The sequence below is a fragment of the Corvus moneduloides genome, chromosome 9 (assembly GCF_009650955.1).
Source record: "Corvus moneduloides isolate bCorMon1 chromosome 9, bCorMon1.pri, whole genome shotgun sequence".
Classification (NCBI taxonomy): domain Eukaryota; kingdom Metazoa; phylum Chordata; class Aves; order Passeriformes; family Corvidae; genus Corvus; species Corvus moneduloides.
The window spans coordinates 16703348-16719908 of record NC_045484.1 but is presented as its reverse complement, the minus strand read 5'-3'; the positions used below and the strand labels follow the sequence as shown (position 1 = coordinate 16719908).

Here is a 16561-nt window from a genome sequence, read left to right as displayed (position 1 = left end):
GTACACACCCTGAACCAAACAATTATGGGACTAGATGGACTAAGCAAATAGCTTATCTCTTACAGAAAGCAGCTTAAGTTTAGAAGAGGAAAAAGAATTATAGTAAACTTAAATAAATCCGTTTGAGGATAAATGCTTCAGCTGCAGGCATTTTTCCGGGCATGAAACCACTGGAGGTTCAGCTATTAAAAGCTTGGCAGGAATGTGGTAACCATTAATAACCCATCCTTCATCTGCTGATCAGAGTTTTATGTGAGAAGTCATAGTTGTTACCCATCTGGCAGGATGTCTGAGGTGTAGAAGATCTCTCTGCTTGATAAAGAGCAGGTAGTGTTGGCAGCAGGCTATCAGTTTTGTAGTTTCTGCCCTGGTTTGGGGGAGACAGGATGCTGGGGGGTGTCAGGGGCTGCTTGGCTGTTATGTTGAGTAGTTTCTGTGACATGGCTTTACAGCTGGACCTTGGCTTGAGTGAGGAAGTATCCCCTTCTCCCTGGGGATAAAAGAAGCTGTGTGACATTTAAATAGGAACAAAGTTAGACTGTTGTCCCATAAGGAGTCGGAGAGACTGTGTATTTTAAAATTGAGGGTACAGCCTATTTACTGAGCTGTAAACTAGCATTTTAATTTTTTTATCAAAGCAGCAGAGTGGGTAAAAGGAAAGGTGGACTTCAAGCGTGTTTTTTCATATCCTGATTCTCAGCTGCACTTAATGCACCTTCCTACTGCTCTTGCCACAGAAAAGATCTTGGCAGAAATAGAGGAAATCTGATTGTGAGTAGGAGGCTTGTGTTTACATGTAGCTGCCTGTGTCACTGGGCACTTTTTTGTGGGTATGCACATGCTTAATTTGTGTTCGTTGTTTTAAGTTTTTAATTTAAGTGTGGCCTTTCCTAGATTGCTTTTAAGTAATGGGTATAATGAAAGTGTCACTGCAGATATTTGAAAATACAGTAGCTTATATGTGTGCAAATCTTTATGAAACTTCTGTTCAGCATGTAACCCAGTGAGAGTCACTGTGTTTGTAGGCTGAAGAGATGAACCTGCTCAGATAGGGAATAATGGAGCCTGTTCTTTAGTGAAAGTTTTGTCTGTTCTTGGCTGTAGATCTCCATGAGGTTGCTGTTAATGTTCCAGTGCAAGGTTGCTTACATGTCCATTAAAAATAAAAGGAAGGAGAAAGTATTCATTGAAAATAGTTTACTGTAGTTACTTGGTAAACCTGCTTCCATATGGATGGGAATGCAGTTTAGAAATTAAGTAAAACAAGACTTCAGTACCATGAGTTAAGGTGGAGAGGTCATTTTGCCCTGAAGAGGCGCTATTAAAATCTCCAGCAACACATTCCTTTCTCTTTGGTAGGCACTCCTTCTTATTTCGGTACATTTAGGGTGTGTAGTTAGAGCTACTAATATGTTCTGTAAATTATTTGTATCTTTACATTCTGTGGCTTAAAACCACCAAACTATCAGCTCCGATGTATGCCAGGTTAAATTTCTTACCACTTTGAAGTTGCCACAGTTCCAAGTGAATTCGGAAGGAGAGACAGACTCTGGCAGTGTGTGTGGCTGTGCATGAGAAAGGAGTATTTTTCAGAGGAATTGCATGAGTTGCTGAGTGCTATCTGTATCTGAGATCAAGCAATTTCATGTAACAAACTTTGTAGCCATGTGGACTTATCTATGTAAAAGCAAATTTAAACAACTTGGGTCTAAACCATTTTTAACTGTTCTATTTTTCAGATTTCTAAACTAAAAAAGAAATAAAAGTTTGTTTTATTGTTTTACTTTTTTTCGTCTTCCAATCCTTTTAATTTATTTTTAATTGTATTGCTGGGTTGTTTTTAGTGATAAAAAGCAGCCTCTAGGGACAAGAGCTACCAGATGTGCTTTTATTTTGTTGCAGCTTGCTTTTGCAACTTGATAAATTCCCAAAGTGCTCTGGTTAGTAGAAGTGACAGATGTTTACTGTGTGTTCCTCTACTTCTGATAGTGGTCATGAAAACACTGCAGAAACCTCACGGCCTAAAAGACAGGGGAACAACAGATTTAGAAATGGCAAAAGGATTAAATATTTATACTTGAGCGCAAGCAGCTGTTAGTTTAGTGTACATTGTACATCCATGCCAGCACAGGTTAAATCAACTTCAGTAGTTTTCAGTTGAGTTTGCACTTGAGTAAAAGTGCTTGGTGTTAAACTGGGAGCACTGCACGTACAAGTTAGGCTGTCTTTTCAAGATTACTGTCTGGCTGTTTTGGGAATTCTGTGAAATGAGATACAAAGTGTCTGCTCACTATTTTTGCTCTCTGGTTGGGTGAAATAGAAAATGCTGTTGGAAATTTGGTTGCTCAGCCTTGGTGGTGCGAGTTTGATCACTGGGGATGTGCTGCCTCAGATAAAAGAAGGATGAATTGGCATTGTGTAAATAAGAGTGTTTGTAGCAGCAGTGTAAGGGCGGGAGTGCATGTGCCGGGGTATATCCAAGGCGTGTTCTTTGCCTTTATGTGCCAGGTCCTTGCCACTCTGCTGGAGGATTTCTGTTCTGGCAGCTGTGCCCATGAAATGCCTATGCATTCATGGACTGTTGCTTACAGCTATGAAAAGCATCTGAAGTTCAGTATTTACCCTACTGGTAAATGTCTCATTAACCATCTCTTTTGGTTTCTTGCATGTTGCCTTGCTAGGTAGTTTGTTTTGTAACTGTAAAATCACATGTGGTTAACTGACTTCAACTGGAACATATCTAATCCTGAGCTGTTTACCAGATATATAGACCAATGAAGAGGGGTGCTCAAGGACCACTCTCTCCAGTCTTGTTTGCTTCTCCCATCTCTTCTCTCCTGCCCTTCATGGTCTCTGACCCTGCTAACCTGTGAGAAGTAAGGATGGAGCAGTGTTGCTGAACATCCAGCTTTTAGGGTCTCCCCGAGCTTTCTGAAGTATAGTGGGCACCTGCTCTGCACTCTGAAGCCTGGGGTTAAATGTCAATAAAAACTGAAGCTTGCACTTTTGGCCAAAGCAGCTCTTTTATAAGAGCATGCTCAGGAGTACTGCAGTAGGCAAAGTGGGAAGTTGTTCATTTTCTGTGCTCTGTAGACACAGAATTTGCATGCAGCAAATACAGAGTTAATTGTGCTAATAATTTGGGGGTTTTTTTGGGAGCTCTAATTGTGTTAATAATCTTTGGGTACTTTGGGGAGCTACTCAGAAATATAACAATGGGCTCCTGTTTTGAAAGTCATCTTTAAACAGACCTCTCCGGTCATTTACAGTAAGGCAAGAATGAGGTAAGATTTGACAGTTTATTGTTAGGGAAATAATGGCTGCTAATACTGCTTTCTAAATATCACATTGATTTCAAAACCATCTGTGTAGGAGTGGTGTATGGCACTAGACCTTCAAAGAACTGGTAAACAAGGAAGATTCAGTGTAAACACTTAAATAGCAGCATCCAAAAGTAGGTTAGAGTGTTACACAACCTGAAAAAGCCCAGCTTTGAAGGGCAGCATTTTTTAAGATTTTAAAAAAGAAAAAAGTGGTTTTTTATAGATTTCATTTTTGTAAATGGTACTAATTTGATATTGATTATGTAAAGAATCTTATTTTTGTCTCCAGCTTACTGAAGCCTAATATTTCTTTATGCCGTCTAAGAGAAATTAGATTTTGATAATTTTTTTTGCAAGTTACTGTCAGTGAAGTTCATGTTGTTCATAAAGGTGATGCTTCCTTAGTTGGAGAATGTATTTGCAGACTATATCGGAGATTATATGTATTATGTATATAAATATATAGAGATATATATATAGAAAGAGAGGGGGAGATTATATATCCCCTTTAAGGGAAAGTCCAAAATTATAGCTGTGCAGTTTGGACAGTGGGATGTGGGAACTGGGGAGATGGGTTAGATTTGGGGGGTTTTGTTTGGTTTTGGTTTTCAAATAATGAGTGTATGAGTCGTGCTAATTATTCCTCCTTGATCATTTAAGTGTGTTATCAAATAAGAGCATCATATGTTTCTATATATATTTATCTAATGTGAGTTCATGAAAAGCTATTGTGGATCTCTTGTTCCTTAGTTGAAATGTTTTTCTCTCTAGGAAATAACCTTTCAGCTTTATTTTCATTGCTTTTTCATTATTATTTTCATTGCTTTTCCTTATCCAGTCATGATCCATTACAGAGTAGCAAACAAAAATAAACCAAACTAGATCTTGCAGATTGATTTAAAATGGGTAGATTTGATTGCTGTCAGATGTTTAGGGAAGAAACAGTAAGTGGGAATTCTTGTCATTCTAATTGGGTGGAAAGAAATAATGGAAATCTTTTTCTATGCAACTTTTTATGTTAAATCTTTTTCTGATTTTCTAGAGATAAAAGCACTGATCAGGAAGTATCTGATAACATAAGCCCCATCCTGGTGTTAATGTTCTGCAATGCCTTCCATCACTAAAGTAGCAGCAAAACATTTCCTATAGTAGAGGAACACTATAAAAATGCCCATGTTGTATTTTCCTGTGAAATATTTCCTGGACTTTTCAGGCAGTACAAGACAGTGCTCAAATCCATGTTTGGCTGAATTTTAGGGGTCAATTTGCAGGATGGTTGAGAGGAGGGGCTGTAGTTGCAGTTGTACTTACAGCTGGTTTTGTAGCTTGAGTGGGCTCAGGTAGAGTAAAGCACAATAATCCCGTGTGAAATAAAGCAGCAGAGAGCTAAGTCCTCTTAGCCAACATACTAGGAGCTGCAAACCAGGCTAGGGATAGTTGGAATATTCCCACTTACTTTAGCAGGGCAATTTCCCTCTTTTACTTGATCCCAAAGCCTAGTGGTGATTAAACCTTCAGTTTGTTTTAAGCTTCTCATCTCAGAAACTGAATAACCAGTGCAGGTATGGGATGTGTCTGTATGCTCAGAATGCCTAAACTCGTCATGATTCAGAGACTTTCCTGTATGTCTTTGTGCATTATTTCACAAGGGTTCTGGGCCTCCTTATACTTGCTTCTGTGGAGAAGAAAAGGACGAAAAAGAAAAGGATAATGCCATCTTCTTGACCTTTGCAGATTTTCCATGGAACAATTGATACTGGCAGGGTCCTGGCTAACAGGAATCTCATAATGCATTCTTATCACATTAAGATCTAGTAGTCTGCTTTAGTAAGATATTGCAGAAGTAGAAATGGTTGGTGGAAAGTGACAGCAAAATATACAGTGGAAATAAATTTAAACTTATGGTCACTTGATCAAAAACAAGCTAGCAAAGCCTTGGGAAAACTTTTCTTCTCCTTAATTTCCTGTGGGAAGGGAGAAAACAATATCGTTCATGGTTGCACTTTTTCTTTTCAGCTAGAAATGTTGAGGTTTTTTAGGGAATTCTTTACCAGATGCAGTGACAATGCAAATTGAGGAATTTTTTTGTTTCCTGAAACAAAGTGGACTTGTTTGGAGTCTTGGGAACCTGGGAGTAAAGGAGTATATCATGTGCTACAATTCTCGGTATATTTGTTTGTTCTGACTTTGAATTTGCTTTAACTTTAAATATGCTTTTAAGATAGGAGGGCCAGTAAGCTACAGGACAGACAGCTTTTATCTGTAAGTACAGGAAGAAGTAGGATGTAAATAAACATTAGTGACATACCAGTCTGCTGCTTCCTTTTCCGCTAACTTCTGTATTTCAGCTAGAACAGTTTCTTAGGAAATATCCCAAATATGTCCATTTTGTATTTCAGCATTTATAGTCTGAAATGGGTCAGAAATTCACCAGGCGAATCACATTCCGACCTCTTTCTATTACACCTTTTCTTTAAGACTAATGAAATTATTGTAATTGTTAAAAAGAATGATTTATTAAATTAGTTGCTACCCTTGCTGATTTAATGTGGGCCTATAGCAATTGTATTGTCATTGTTAATTTTTTTCTCTTTATATTCCATTTTCACTGTAACTTGTATAACTGCAAAATAAACAAAGTAAGTTTAATTCTAGAGCTCCAAATCATGCTACTGCAGTACTTTCAGAACTTCAAGGTTTTCCACCTAAAATCTTAGAAGGTAGCAAGAAACAGCTGTGCTTAGAACAGTTGCATTTATTTAGGCTAAAGATTTTGGTTTTGTTTCAGGAGAAAGAATACACCCAGTAGATAGCTGGAAGTGATAGGTGGAAGTGAAAGAAGTTAATGTTATCCTGGAATGTCATCCATGTTACAGAGCTGGAGACAGGGTTTGAGAGGAAAAAAGGTTATTTGTTAAAATAGAAGTCTTAATGTAACTGTGCAGCCCTAAGGATCATACTGCAATAGGCCTGGATTAAAATATATTATTAAAACTAAACAGAAATGTGCTATTTGAAAAAGGAGTCTGTCCTAAAATTCCTTACTGGGAATTAAAAAACATTTCTCTTCAAGAACCTCACTTTCCTAGTGTGGGTCTCTTTGGATTTTGGGTGTGTCAAAACCCCATGTTCTGCTGAGCCTCAAGGTCCGTTTGGTGCCTTGTAAACCCTGAAAAGAGCTGAAAGAAGTGTGTGTTTTCACCATGAGAAATCAGGTATTTTAACATTTCAGCTGCACAGGACTTTGTTCTTCAGTTTCAGCTATCTGCTCACAGATGTTTTCTGCATTGGGGTTGTGAGTAGAGCATGCCCTGACTGGTCTTGAGGGGAGACCACCTATGGCAGGCTGGTGCAGGCTCTGGCTGCCAGACACAGACTGGCATTTGGGTCTTTTTTTTTTTTTTTCTTTCTTTCTTTCTTTCTTTTTTTCCTTACTTCTGTGTTATCACTGTAGCTTATAATGAAACCCAAAGCCCAATTTGGCACTCTTAAAAGGAGTTGAAAATTAGTGATGAAAATACTATCCACCTACTCCAAGGAGTATTTCAAACAGTAGGTTTTAAAAGCTTTGAATAGTTTAAATTCAACTGCGGAATAAAGACATCCAAACCCATTACAGTACTGTACAGCCCTGTTGTTCTGAGTGCCTCTTAATAGTTTGATTTCTAAGTGTGTGCAGAAATATAATAAAAGCTAACTTCTGTGGTTATTAGTTTAGTAAAATCAAACACCAATACATGTTGTGATGGATTTAAGAGAGAAAAGATCAAATTTATTTGCAGGGTGTCAGAATGTGTCTTATACTGTGTGTAGGTTCATAGTTTTTCATTTTGGTTTTTAAGACTCAGAACGTTAAAAATTTTGGACATGTAAGGAGGCAAACCTGTTTTCAGCTCTCGGAATTGATTTTTGCTAGCTGGAAAAAGGTCTGACTGTCTTTTATGAGACAGTGTTAGTAATGCCACAGAGGAGTGTTTTGTGTTTTGTAACTGCTAATCTCTGCCAGAACAACAGCTCTTCTCTGAGTATCAGTAACGTGAAAGAAAAGATGTGTTCAGAACACTGAATGTGCTACTTCTTGGTGTAAAGCTCCTGTTACACCATGCTGCCTACAGCTCCACAAAGAGGATTACTCAGGCTCTGTTGTGTCTCCTAACCTTTTTGGAAATGATGTTGTGTGTGCAAGACGGAGGTCTGGTAGAGGCGATCTTTAGCTTTTGCTGTTTTTTCTAAGTCTTTAGCTGGAGCCACTTTGTGCTCTGTCATTTCTTTTCCATTATTTCAGTTGTTTAGAGCAGTTACGTCTGCAGTACTTGGGTTTCAGTGCTTAATCCACATGTTCTCATGGCAGAAGCAAAAAAAATCACCTTCTTTCTGTGAAAGGCATTCTGGAGGCCATGCCCCAAACTGCAGTGAAGTAACTTCCCACGTAATTAGCTAGTGCAAAGTTGAGGAAAAGGTTAGCCCCAGAGGAACAAGCAGTAGCAGCTACCTGTGTTTGTTCCAGCAGTGATCTCGTTCCTCCTTCCCACCCCACTTGCCCTGCTCTCCCTGCACCGTGCATGGCTGCACGAGCTGGGGCACGGCTGCCGGGTCCCCGCAGGACTTGGCCTTGCTCCACCTTTGGCTTTGTGCTCTCCTGCTGAACTCACCTGGTGGGCAAGAAGTTCTTGTGGCAGCCAAGGTAGGTGAGACCACAGTGAAAACAGTGTGGAGATCGAGAGTATCCCTTCCAAAGAGTTTCCTGGGAAGAAAAAAATCCATTCAGGGGGAAAAATCACCTCTACTGCTGCTCTGTGGTTTTCCTGTTCTGGGCAGGTGACACAGTTGAGCCTGAGGAGTTAGGAGGGTCATTTTATATCAATCTGTTCACTTTAGCACAAATGGCTAATGCTGTTCATTTGCACACTGTTGTTATTTAAATGTCCAAGGTAGCAATTCTAGGGCAAGCAGTCACGCTGTGACTCGGTGTAGGTAAAGCACTGGGAGACATTAAAGGTAGGAGTTTGTAGCTAACTTCCAGGTAAGGCACTTCGAGGCTTTGATAGCTGGGGTGTGTTACTGCTTGGTGTCCTTCAGCACTTTCTACAGCAGCTGTAGCCCTTGGGAGGTGGGTGCGGACAGGCTCAGGAACCCTGCTGCTGGAAGGAGGTCCTTGTGCTGCTGGGAGGCCTGAGACATCAAAAACTTCTGATGAGGGAGAGTATTTGACATTCATTTTCCCACTGGAAAATAAAACGAGAACTGGAAGCTCCTTCTGCTGGTTCCCTGAGAAACTGAGCCATAACTTCTAAGTTTTGGCAACTGTGCCAAGAGCACTGAGATGAGTGCTGCAGTGAGATAAAGTCCTCTCCTCTCTGGCTGCCTCTGCCACATCTCGGGCTTGGTATGCAAGACTGGTAAAAGCTTCTGGGAGGAGTGAGTGGGAGGCCAGGGACTGGATATCTCCCTGTGTTGGAGGAGAGACTTTGATCATGAGCTCTGTGGTAGTAAAGACAAGTGCTGGCCTTTCCCACAGACTGAGATGTGGGAGCTGCTTGCACTGGTGTGGGGAAGGAGGGGTGCTAGTGCATGACTTTGACCATATAGGCAATTGCTGGTATTTGAGTTCTGTGTGTAGAAAATGCCTTTTATCTAGAACTAACTGAATCATCACATTGTATTTATGTTGCCTGTGACACTGTGCTTTAGGGTGTGTAAGGTACAGGTCTGTCCGATCTGTTATGCTACAAGTTAAAAATAATAAATCGAATGCATCTTGTTACTGCTTGCTTTGATCTCCTTGTGCTCTGCTAAGCTGTTTATCTCCCAAGCAAAGGGAGACAGACTCTGTGGGATAAAGTGCCTACTATCTCCTTCCCTGCTGCATGTGTGCACACGAGCTAGATATTTTTCTTTAGAAATGGCAAATTTGGGTCACACATTCAGCAGTTAATATGATGATTTTACCACATCCTGCTTGCGCAGGAAGCTTATTTTTTTTAGAGCTGGTAAGTTGAGTCCTCCATATTTTGTCAAAACAAAAAGCAAAGTGAGTTATTTAAAGCTGTAGAGAGGTTTTGGATTCTCATGTGGTCAGTTTGCTGCTTTGTCTCACCATGCATATGTTTAAGATAAAATGAAAGCTGTGCAGTCAGCTCCTGTGCTACATGCACTAACCAGCTTCCTGTGATCACTAGGCTGTGATGATAATCTGAAAAAATGTTTTCCCCATTATATTAAGAAAGAGTTGTGGGATTTGTTCTTGGTTAGCTGGCTTGAATCAGTTGGGGAAAAATATGTATACAATACCAATATTTGGTCCAGTCATAGAATAAACATTTTGGGTTGGAAGGAACCTAAAAATACCATCTAGTTCCAACACTTCTGCCATGGGCAGGGATACCACTCACTAGATAGGTTACTTAAGGCCCCATCCAACTGTTTTTTACTTTCAAACAGCTAAGTATGTTAAAAAATACGTTCCAAATGTTGACATAGTAACTGCAAGGCTTTCATTTGTGCAGTGGTACTTAAAGGGGAAGGGAGCCCATCAATCTGATAAGACACGTGGATGATACTGTGTTGTGCTAGATGGAAAGAAATGAGAGGCCTTGCTGACAACATAACAAGACCCAAAATGTGCTGTCCAAGTCATGAGCAGAGTGCAAAGCATTTAGAAAAATGCTATTTTTTTAAAATGCAAGGTACCACAAAATACTGTTAGTACTGGATTTTATATGCTGAGACTCAAGCAATCATTTTTACAGAACTGGATTTTGTGCTGTGTAGTCTATTGTTGTTCTTCTTTTTATTAATACATATCAGCTACAGCATTTTACCTTTCAGATATTTCACTTGCACAGAGCAGGCTTTGGTGCTGTGAAGTGGCAAAGATAGATAAACATGATCTAGCTTGAAGTGAGAAGCCTTCTGTTTTGCTAAAGTAATGTATTGTTTTGGTCATATCCTTTGAGAAAACTGTTGAGCAGAACGATGGACAATGTGTGACAGGCAACGAAAAATAAGGAAAAGTGAAACCTTCCGAGGATCTGTATGTCATGCTGGGATTGTTTTTAAATGGTAAAATTAATGTCCCCAGTCAACAATACTGATTTTGTCTTTGTTCTCTTGTAGGAATGTTCACCCTTGCAGAAGTTGCATCACTCAGTGACATCCAGCCAACTTACCGTATCTTGAAACCATGGTGGGATGTATTTATGGATTATCTCGCTGTTGTTATGTTAATGGTTGCCATTTTTGCTGGAACCATGCAGCTGACAAAAGACCAGGTGGTCTGCTTGCCAGTTCTGCACTCTACTGTAAATTCAAAAGTGCAGCCTGATACATCAGGGAAGGCCGACTTTACCACTGTTGAAACAACCACTGGTCAAGAAGAATCATCAGCGAGAACTGTTTCCTTGGGAAGTGCCCCTACTGTAACACCTGACATTCTTCTGAGCAGAGCTACCTCTTCTCAGTATCAACCCACTGAATCAGGCCAGGAGCTGAAGAAGGAGCAGAAAGATTCCTCGGGCCGTAAAACAAATTTGGATTTTCAGCAGTACGTATTTATTAACCAGATGTGCTATCATTTGGCTCTTCCTTGGTACTCCAAGTATTTTCCCTATCTTGTTCTCATCCATACTATCATTTTAATAGTCAGTAGTAATTTTTGGTTCAAGTATCCCAAGACTTGCTCAAAAATTGAGCATTTCGTGTCTATATTGGGGAAGTGCTTTGAGTCTCCTTGGACTACAAAAGCATTGTCTGAAACGGCATGTGAGGACTCAGAGGAGAACAAACAGAGGTTAACTGGTGCCCAGTCCCTGCCCAAGTATGTTTCCACTAGCAGTGATGAAGGAAGCCCGAGTGCTAGCACTCCCATGATAACCAAATCTGGCTTCAAATTTTCAGCTGACAAGCCGATGATTGAGATTCCCAGTGTCACAATTTTAGATAAGAAAGATGGAGAACAAGCCAAAGCACTGTTTGAGAAAGTCCGTAAGTTCCGGGCTCACGTGGAAGACAGTGATCTGATTTATAAGCTCTATGTTGGCCAGACTGTCATCAAGACTGTCAAGTTCATATTTATTCTCTGCTATACTGCAAACTTTGTCAACACCATCAGTTTTGAACACATCTGCAGCCCAAAAGTGGAACACCTGATTGGCTACACACGGTTTGAATGTACACACAATATGGCTTATATGTTGAAGAAGCTGCTTATCAGCTACATTTCCCTCATTTGTGTCTATGGTTTTATCTGTCTCTACACGCTGTTCTGGCTGTTCCGAATACCTTTAAAAGAATACTCTTTTGAAAAGGTCCGAGAAGAGAGTAGCTTCAGCGATATCCCCGATGTCAAAAATGATTTTGCGTTTCTCTTGCACATGGTAGATCAGTATGACCAGCTGTATTCTAAGCGATTTGGTGTCTTTTTGTCAGAGGTAAGCGAGAACAAACTGCGCGGAATTAGTTTAAACCATGAGTGGACTTACGAGAAGCTTCGGCAGCACGTCTCCCGCAATGCCCAGGACAAGCAAGAGTTGCATCTCTTCATGCTGTCAGGGGTTCCTGATGCAGTGTTTGATTTGACAGATCTGGATGTGTTGAAACTGGAGCTCATTCCTGAAGCGAAAATTACAGCCAAAATTTCCCAGATGACGAATCTTCAGGAGCTTCATCTGTACCACTGCCCTGCGAAGGTCGAGCAGACTGCCTTTAGCTTCCTCCGAGACCACTTGAGATGCCTTCATGTGAAATTCACAGATGTTGCAGAAATTCCTGCGTGGGTGTATTTGCTCAAAACCCTCCGTGAATTGTATTTGATAGGCAACTTGAACTCTGAAAATAATAAAATGATAGGGCTTGAATCTCTTAGAGAGTTGAGACACCTTAAAATTCTCCACGTGAAGAGCAATTTGACCAAAATTCCCCCCAATATCACAGATGTAGCACCACATCTAACAAAACTAGTCATTCATAATGATGGCACTAAGCTTGTGGTACTCAATAGCCTTAAGAAAATGACTAATGTTGCGGAGTTGGAACTGCAGAACTGTGAACTGGAGAGAATTCCCCATGCCATCTTCAGTCTCTCTAACTTACAGGAACTGGATTTAAAGTCAAATAGTATACGCACAATTGAAGAAATCATCAGTTTCCAGCATTTAAAAAGACTGACTTGTTTAAAGCTGTGGCACAATAAAATAGTCAGCATTCCTTCATCCATTACCCACATAAAAAATTTGGAGTCTCTTTATCTCTCCAATAACAAACTTGAAACCTTACCTGCCGCAGTGTTCAGTTTACAGAAACTTAGGTGTTTAGATGTAAGCTACAACTCAATTGCGGTGATTCCAGTGGAAATTGGTTTGCTTCAAAATCTTCAGCATTTTCACATCACAGGAAACAAAGTCGACGTTTTGCCAAAACAGTTGTTTAAATGTGTTAAATTGAGGACTTTGAGTCTGGGACAAAACTGCATTACCTCAATCCCAGATAAAGTAAGTCAGCTGTTGCAGCTGACTTACCTGGAACTGAAGGGAAACTGCTTGGACCGTCTGCCAGCTATGCTGGGGCAGTGTCAGCTTCTCAGGAAAAGTGGGCTCATAGTGGAAGATCACCTCTTTGACACTTTACCCTCAGAAGTTAAAGAGGTGTTGAATCAAGACACAAGCATTCCCTTTGCTAATGGGATTTAGACTGAAATGCTCTGGTAGCTGGCTTCCAAACAGCAAATGCTAGATAAAAATACGGCAATTGTGAGATCATGGTTTTAAAAAGCAGAATTCCTTGGAAGGCAGAATTACTAGCAGCATTAGAAGAAGTGCAACTGAGTGTTCAATGTTTGCAGTGTTTTAAAAGTTCATTTCCAAAATTTTTGAGAGGATAAAAACCTTAATAATCTCAATTCTTTTTTCCTTAAATTGTTTGTAACTTGGATGCTGCCGCTTTTGAATGTTTACAAATTTGCTTGTCTGCTTAAAGTAAATGATTAAATTGATGACCTTTTCTTACTATGCAAGTTATTCCTTAAGGTCTGGTTTTACTTTAGTGCGTTATGGGGAGGCAAACCAAGGCTAAATGTTGTATGTGATATGGGCCTAACAGCACATGAAACACATGTTGAATTGTGTTGTTAGTGTTTAGCTATCCTTGGCAAATGAAACCAGTTTGGGTGTGATTTGAACTGCACCAGAACCACCATTTTCCTGCATTAAGGTATGTGGTTTCATAGAATCATGGAATTGTTTGGGGTGGCAAAGACCTGTAAGATCATCAAGTCCAATCATTAACCTAACACTGCCAGGTCCACCATGTCCCTAATCACCATGTCTGCGCTTTTTTTGAATGCCTCTGGCAATGGTGGTTCCACCACTTCCCTGGGCAGCCTATTCCAATATTTGACCACCCTTTCAGTGAAAAAATTTTTCCTAATAATCTAAACCTTTCCTAGCACAGCTTGTGTCTTCTTGTGCTATTGCTTGTTACCTGGGAGAAAAGACTGACCCCCACCTCACTGCACCATCCTTTCAAGTAGTTGTAGGGAGCAATAAGGGTCCTTCCTGAGCCTCATTTTCTCCGGGCTTAACACCCCCAGCTCCCTCAGCCAGTCCTCACATGACTTACGTTCCAGACCCTTCACCAGCTCCACTGACCTTCTCTGGACCCTCTCCAGTACTTCAAGTACACTCTCCAGGCCAGGTTGTGTTTGCCTTCATTCTTCTCCTCAAGGCCTCATGTTTCTGGGTGAGATTCCTTCTGTGGTCCAGTGTGCTAGTCCTTCACACTGGCAAAGGCCCGTCACCTTCCTGCAGCTGGTCTCCCCCTCAGCCTCCATAATGCTCCTCTGCTCCATGCAGCAGTGGTAGCACTGGGAGAATGCTGCCATGTGGCTTTCAAGTTGGAGATAGTTTTGATGTTTGGACTCTTTAGGAACATGACTTTGAAAGCCATTAAACACCAAGTGACTTTACTGCTCATGTTTTGCTCTTCTGAGTTTTTATCTGGAATACTCAAGGCATTTTTTGAGTTGGTGATTGTTTTGTTTCACAGCCCTTGCTTAGGCTGTGGGGCATCATCTCCATTTACTAGACTAATAACAGACATACAATCTGCTTTTTCACTCAACTGTGATTAAGCTTTATCATCTGTTGTGGTGTCTTCCGCACCTGGACTTTACCGTACCCCAGCCCAACTAATCTGATGTCTCTGAACACTTACTCACTGTTAGAAAACCCTGTGTCAGATAAGTCATACAGTAAAGAAAAAAGCAGACAGCAGTGAGCTTGGGATTTTTTTGTTGTTGTTGGTCTTCTTGGTGGTGTTTTTTTTAACTGAATTTGCATTGCCAGAACCATTAGAGAAATATAATCCATTAAATCTGCAAAATCATCAGTTGTAAATCTCAGTCATTTACATTCCATGTGTGCAGAAAAGAAGTACTATGCTGGGAGATGATTGCATGATTACTCATGGTTTAAACACAATTCCCTATTGTAGTGTGGTCAGGACTGAACTAGTCTGTAGTTCAAGGGACTGTTCTTCTCACACAGAAATCCTCATGCACAGTGATTTCTACTGTAACTTCACCAGAGCTGCCCTGACTTACACCACTATTAACAAGCAGATAGTTTAGGCCTAGAGGCACTGGGCAGGCAGGAACTTTTCAAATACTGCTCTTAGAAGTCTTGCACATTTTATTGTTAATAATTTACTGTTAGTCATGCTGGGAGGACTGTTCTTAGCTGTAGGCAGCGGTCTCTTGAGTACATACCTGCACCATATATTTATGTATATCAGAAGACCAGTTTATGAGTAGTGGTTTTCCTACTTCTCATGGGGATACAGTCTGTTTTCCACTTGCCAGCTGGTAGTAAGCTTGGGCTGTTGACAGTTTCGCAATACGAAGTCACAGGTTAGGCAGAGTACTTGGAGTTACTGATCTGTCCTCCACTAGGAAACTTAGTGCTAATCCTGAGATTCTTTTTTTTAAGTAGAAGTTAAGGCTGCAGCAGATTTTTTTTTTTTTTAACTCTTTCATTTGTTTATTTTTTGCACATAGATCACTTTAAAATTGCTGGACTATTGACTCTTTAGAAAAAACTGTGGAATATACTTTTGGTGTATGCTTTGTATTTGCTGTTGAGTGTCATTTCAGTTTCCAAGAAATTTTGTGTAGGAGGGAGGAAGAGTTGGAGGATCAGAAAATGATTAAAATATTTAGAAAAACAGTTCTATTTTTCATCTTTTTCCCCCCTTTTTAATAGCAGAGTCGCACAGAATGTGGCTGTGTATTGATCTAGTTTTTAAAAGGTGCTTTTGGTGTTTCTGATTCTCCTGCTGGCCCTACTGATGTTCAAAAAATAAATCCATGTCTATTTCACCCAGCTATGGTATACTCAAAAAATAAACCCATGTCCACTTAATGAGTATGGTACACATAACTTAGACCACTTTTTTGACTAGTTAGTAGCCAACTGTACTTCTTCAGACAATTTTCTCCAAAATAAATGTATGTTAAAGTTAATTTCTGGCTTCTAATGCTTGCTTAGCATAAGCTCCATTCTTGTTTTTAGGAGATCTTTCTCAGTGTGGGGAGGAACTGCCCAGCATCCCCATGTCACCTCCCCCAAGTCCTTCCTCCTCTTTGTGACTGTTTATAATGTTCCTATTTCCTGCGTGTCAACTGACACAGTTTTGCTTTAAAGTCTTGGAAGTTCATCTCTTTTCCATGTAAGGCATGTGAAATATATTTTGCATTTCTATTTGATTTAATAAATAAGATGTTTATATCTTCCTCTAATCTATTTTTTTAATGGGTGAAAAGTGTGTTTGCATAGTAAAAACTCTGATTTCAAGTACCTTATGCTGAACTTGTTCTGTGGTGCCTGTACTCTTAAGAAGGAAGAGGTATGAGTTGCTGCTCCCAGTAAATTCTGTAGGTATGGTTTCTATCTAGAACACTAGAATACAGTACTTCAGAATAATTTTTCTTTTTTTTTTTTCATGTACACAATCTAAATGACCTACCACTGTTTTTATTTGGCTAATCAAATTCTGCAGAACACTTGTATGGCCCTGGAAGAAAAACCTGTGTTTGTTAAAATGAGAGGAAGTAGGAAATTGCCCATTCTGTTTGCTGCTGCCACTGTAACTCATTTTGGTAAAGATCCTTTAGTTTTCCAATAAATTGACCTTTTGGAAACTGCTTCCACTGACACATACAGAACTATGGCATTCCTGGGCAGGTA

At 40.1% G+C, this 16561-nt stretch overlaps 1 protein-coding gene across 4 annotated transcripts in view; it reads left to right on the top strand.

The window, feature by feature from the left end:
• LRRC8D (leucine rich repeat containing 8 VRAC subunit D) overlaps window positions 1-16113 on the top strand; it is a 53453-nt gene extending 37340 nt beyond the window's left edge. For all 4 annotated transcript variants that reach the window (XM_032117623.1, XM_032117620.1, XM_032117621.1 and 1 more), the window contains one exon: window positions 10440-16113. In XM_032117623.1, the coding sequence (XP_031973514.1) occupies window positions 10442-13009 (2568 nt within the window). In that variant the 5' untranslated portion in view covers window positions 10440-10441 and the 3' untranslated portion in view covers window positions 13010-16113. The remainder of the gene's footprint in view (window positions 1-10439) is intronic.
• Window positions 16114-16561: the final 448 nt, after the last annotated feature.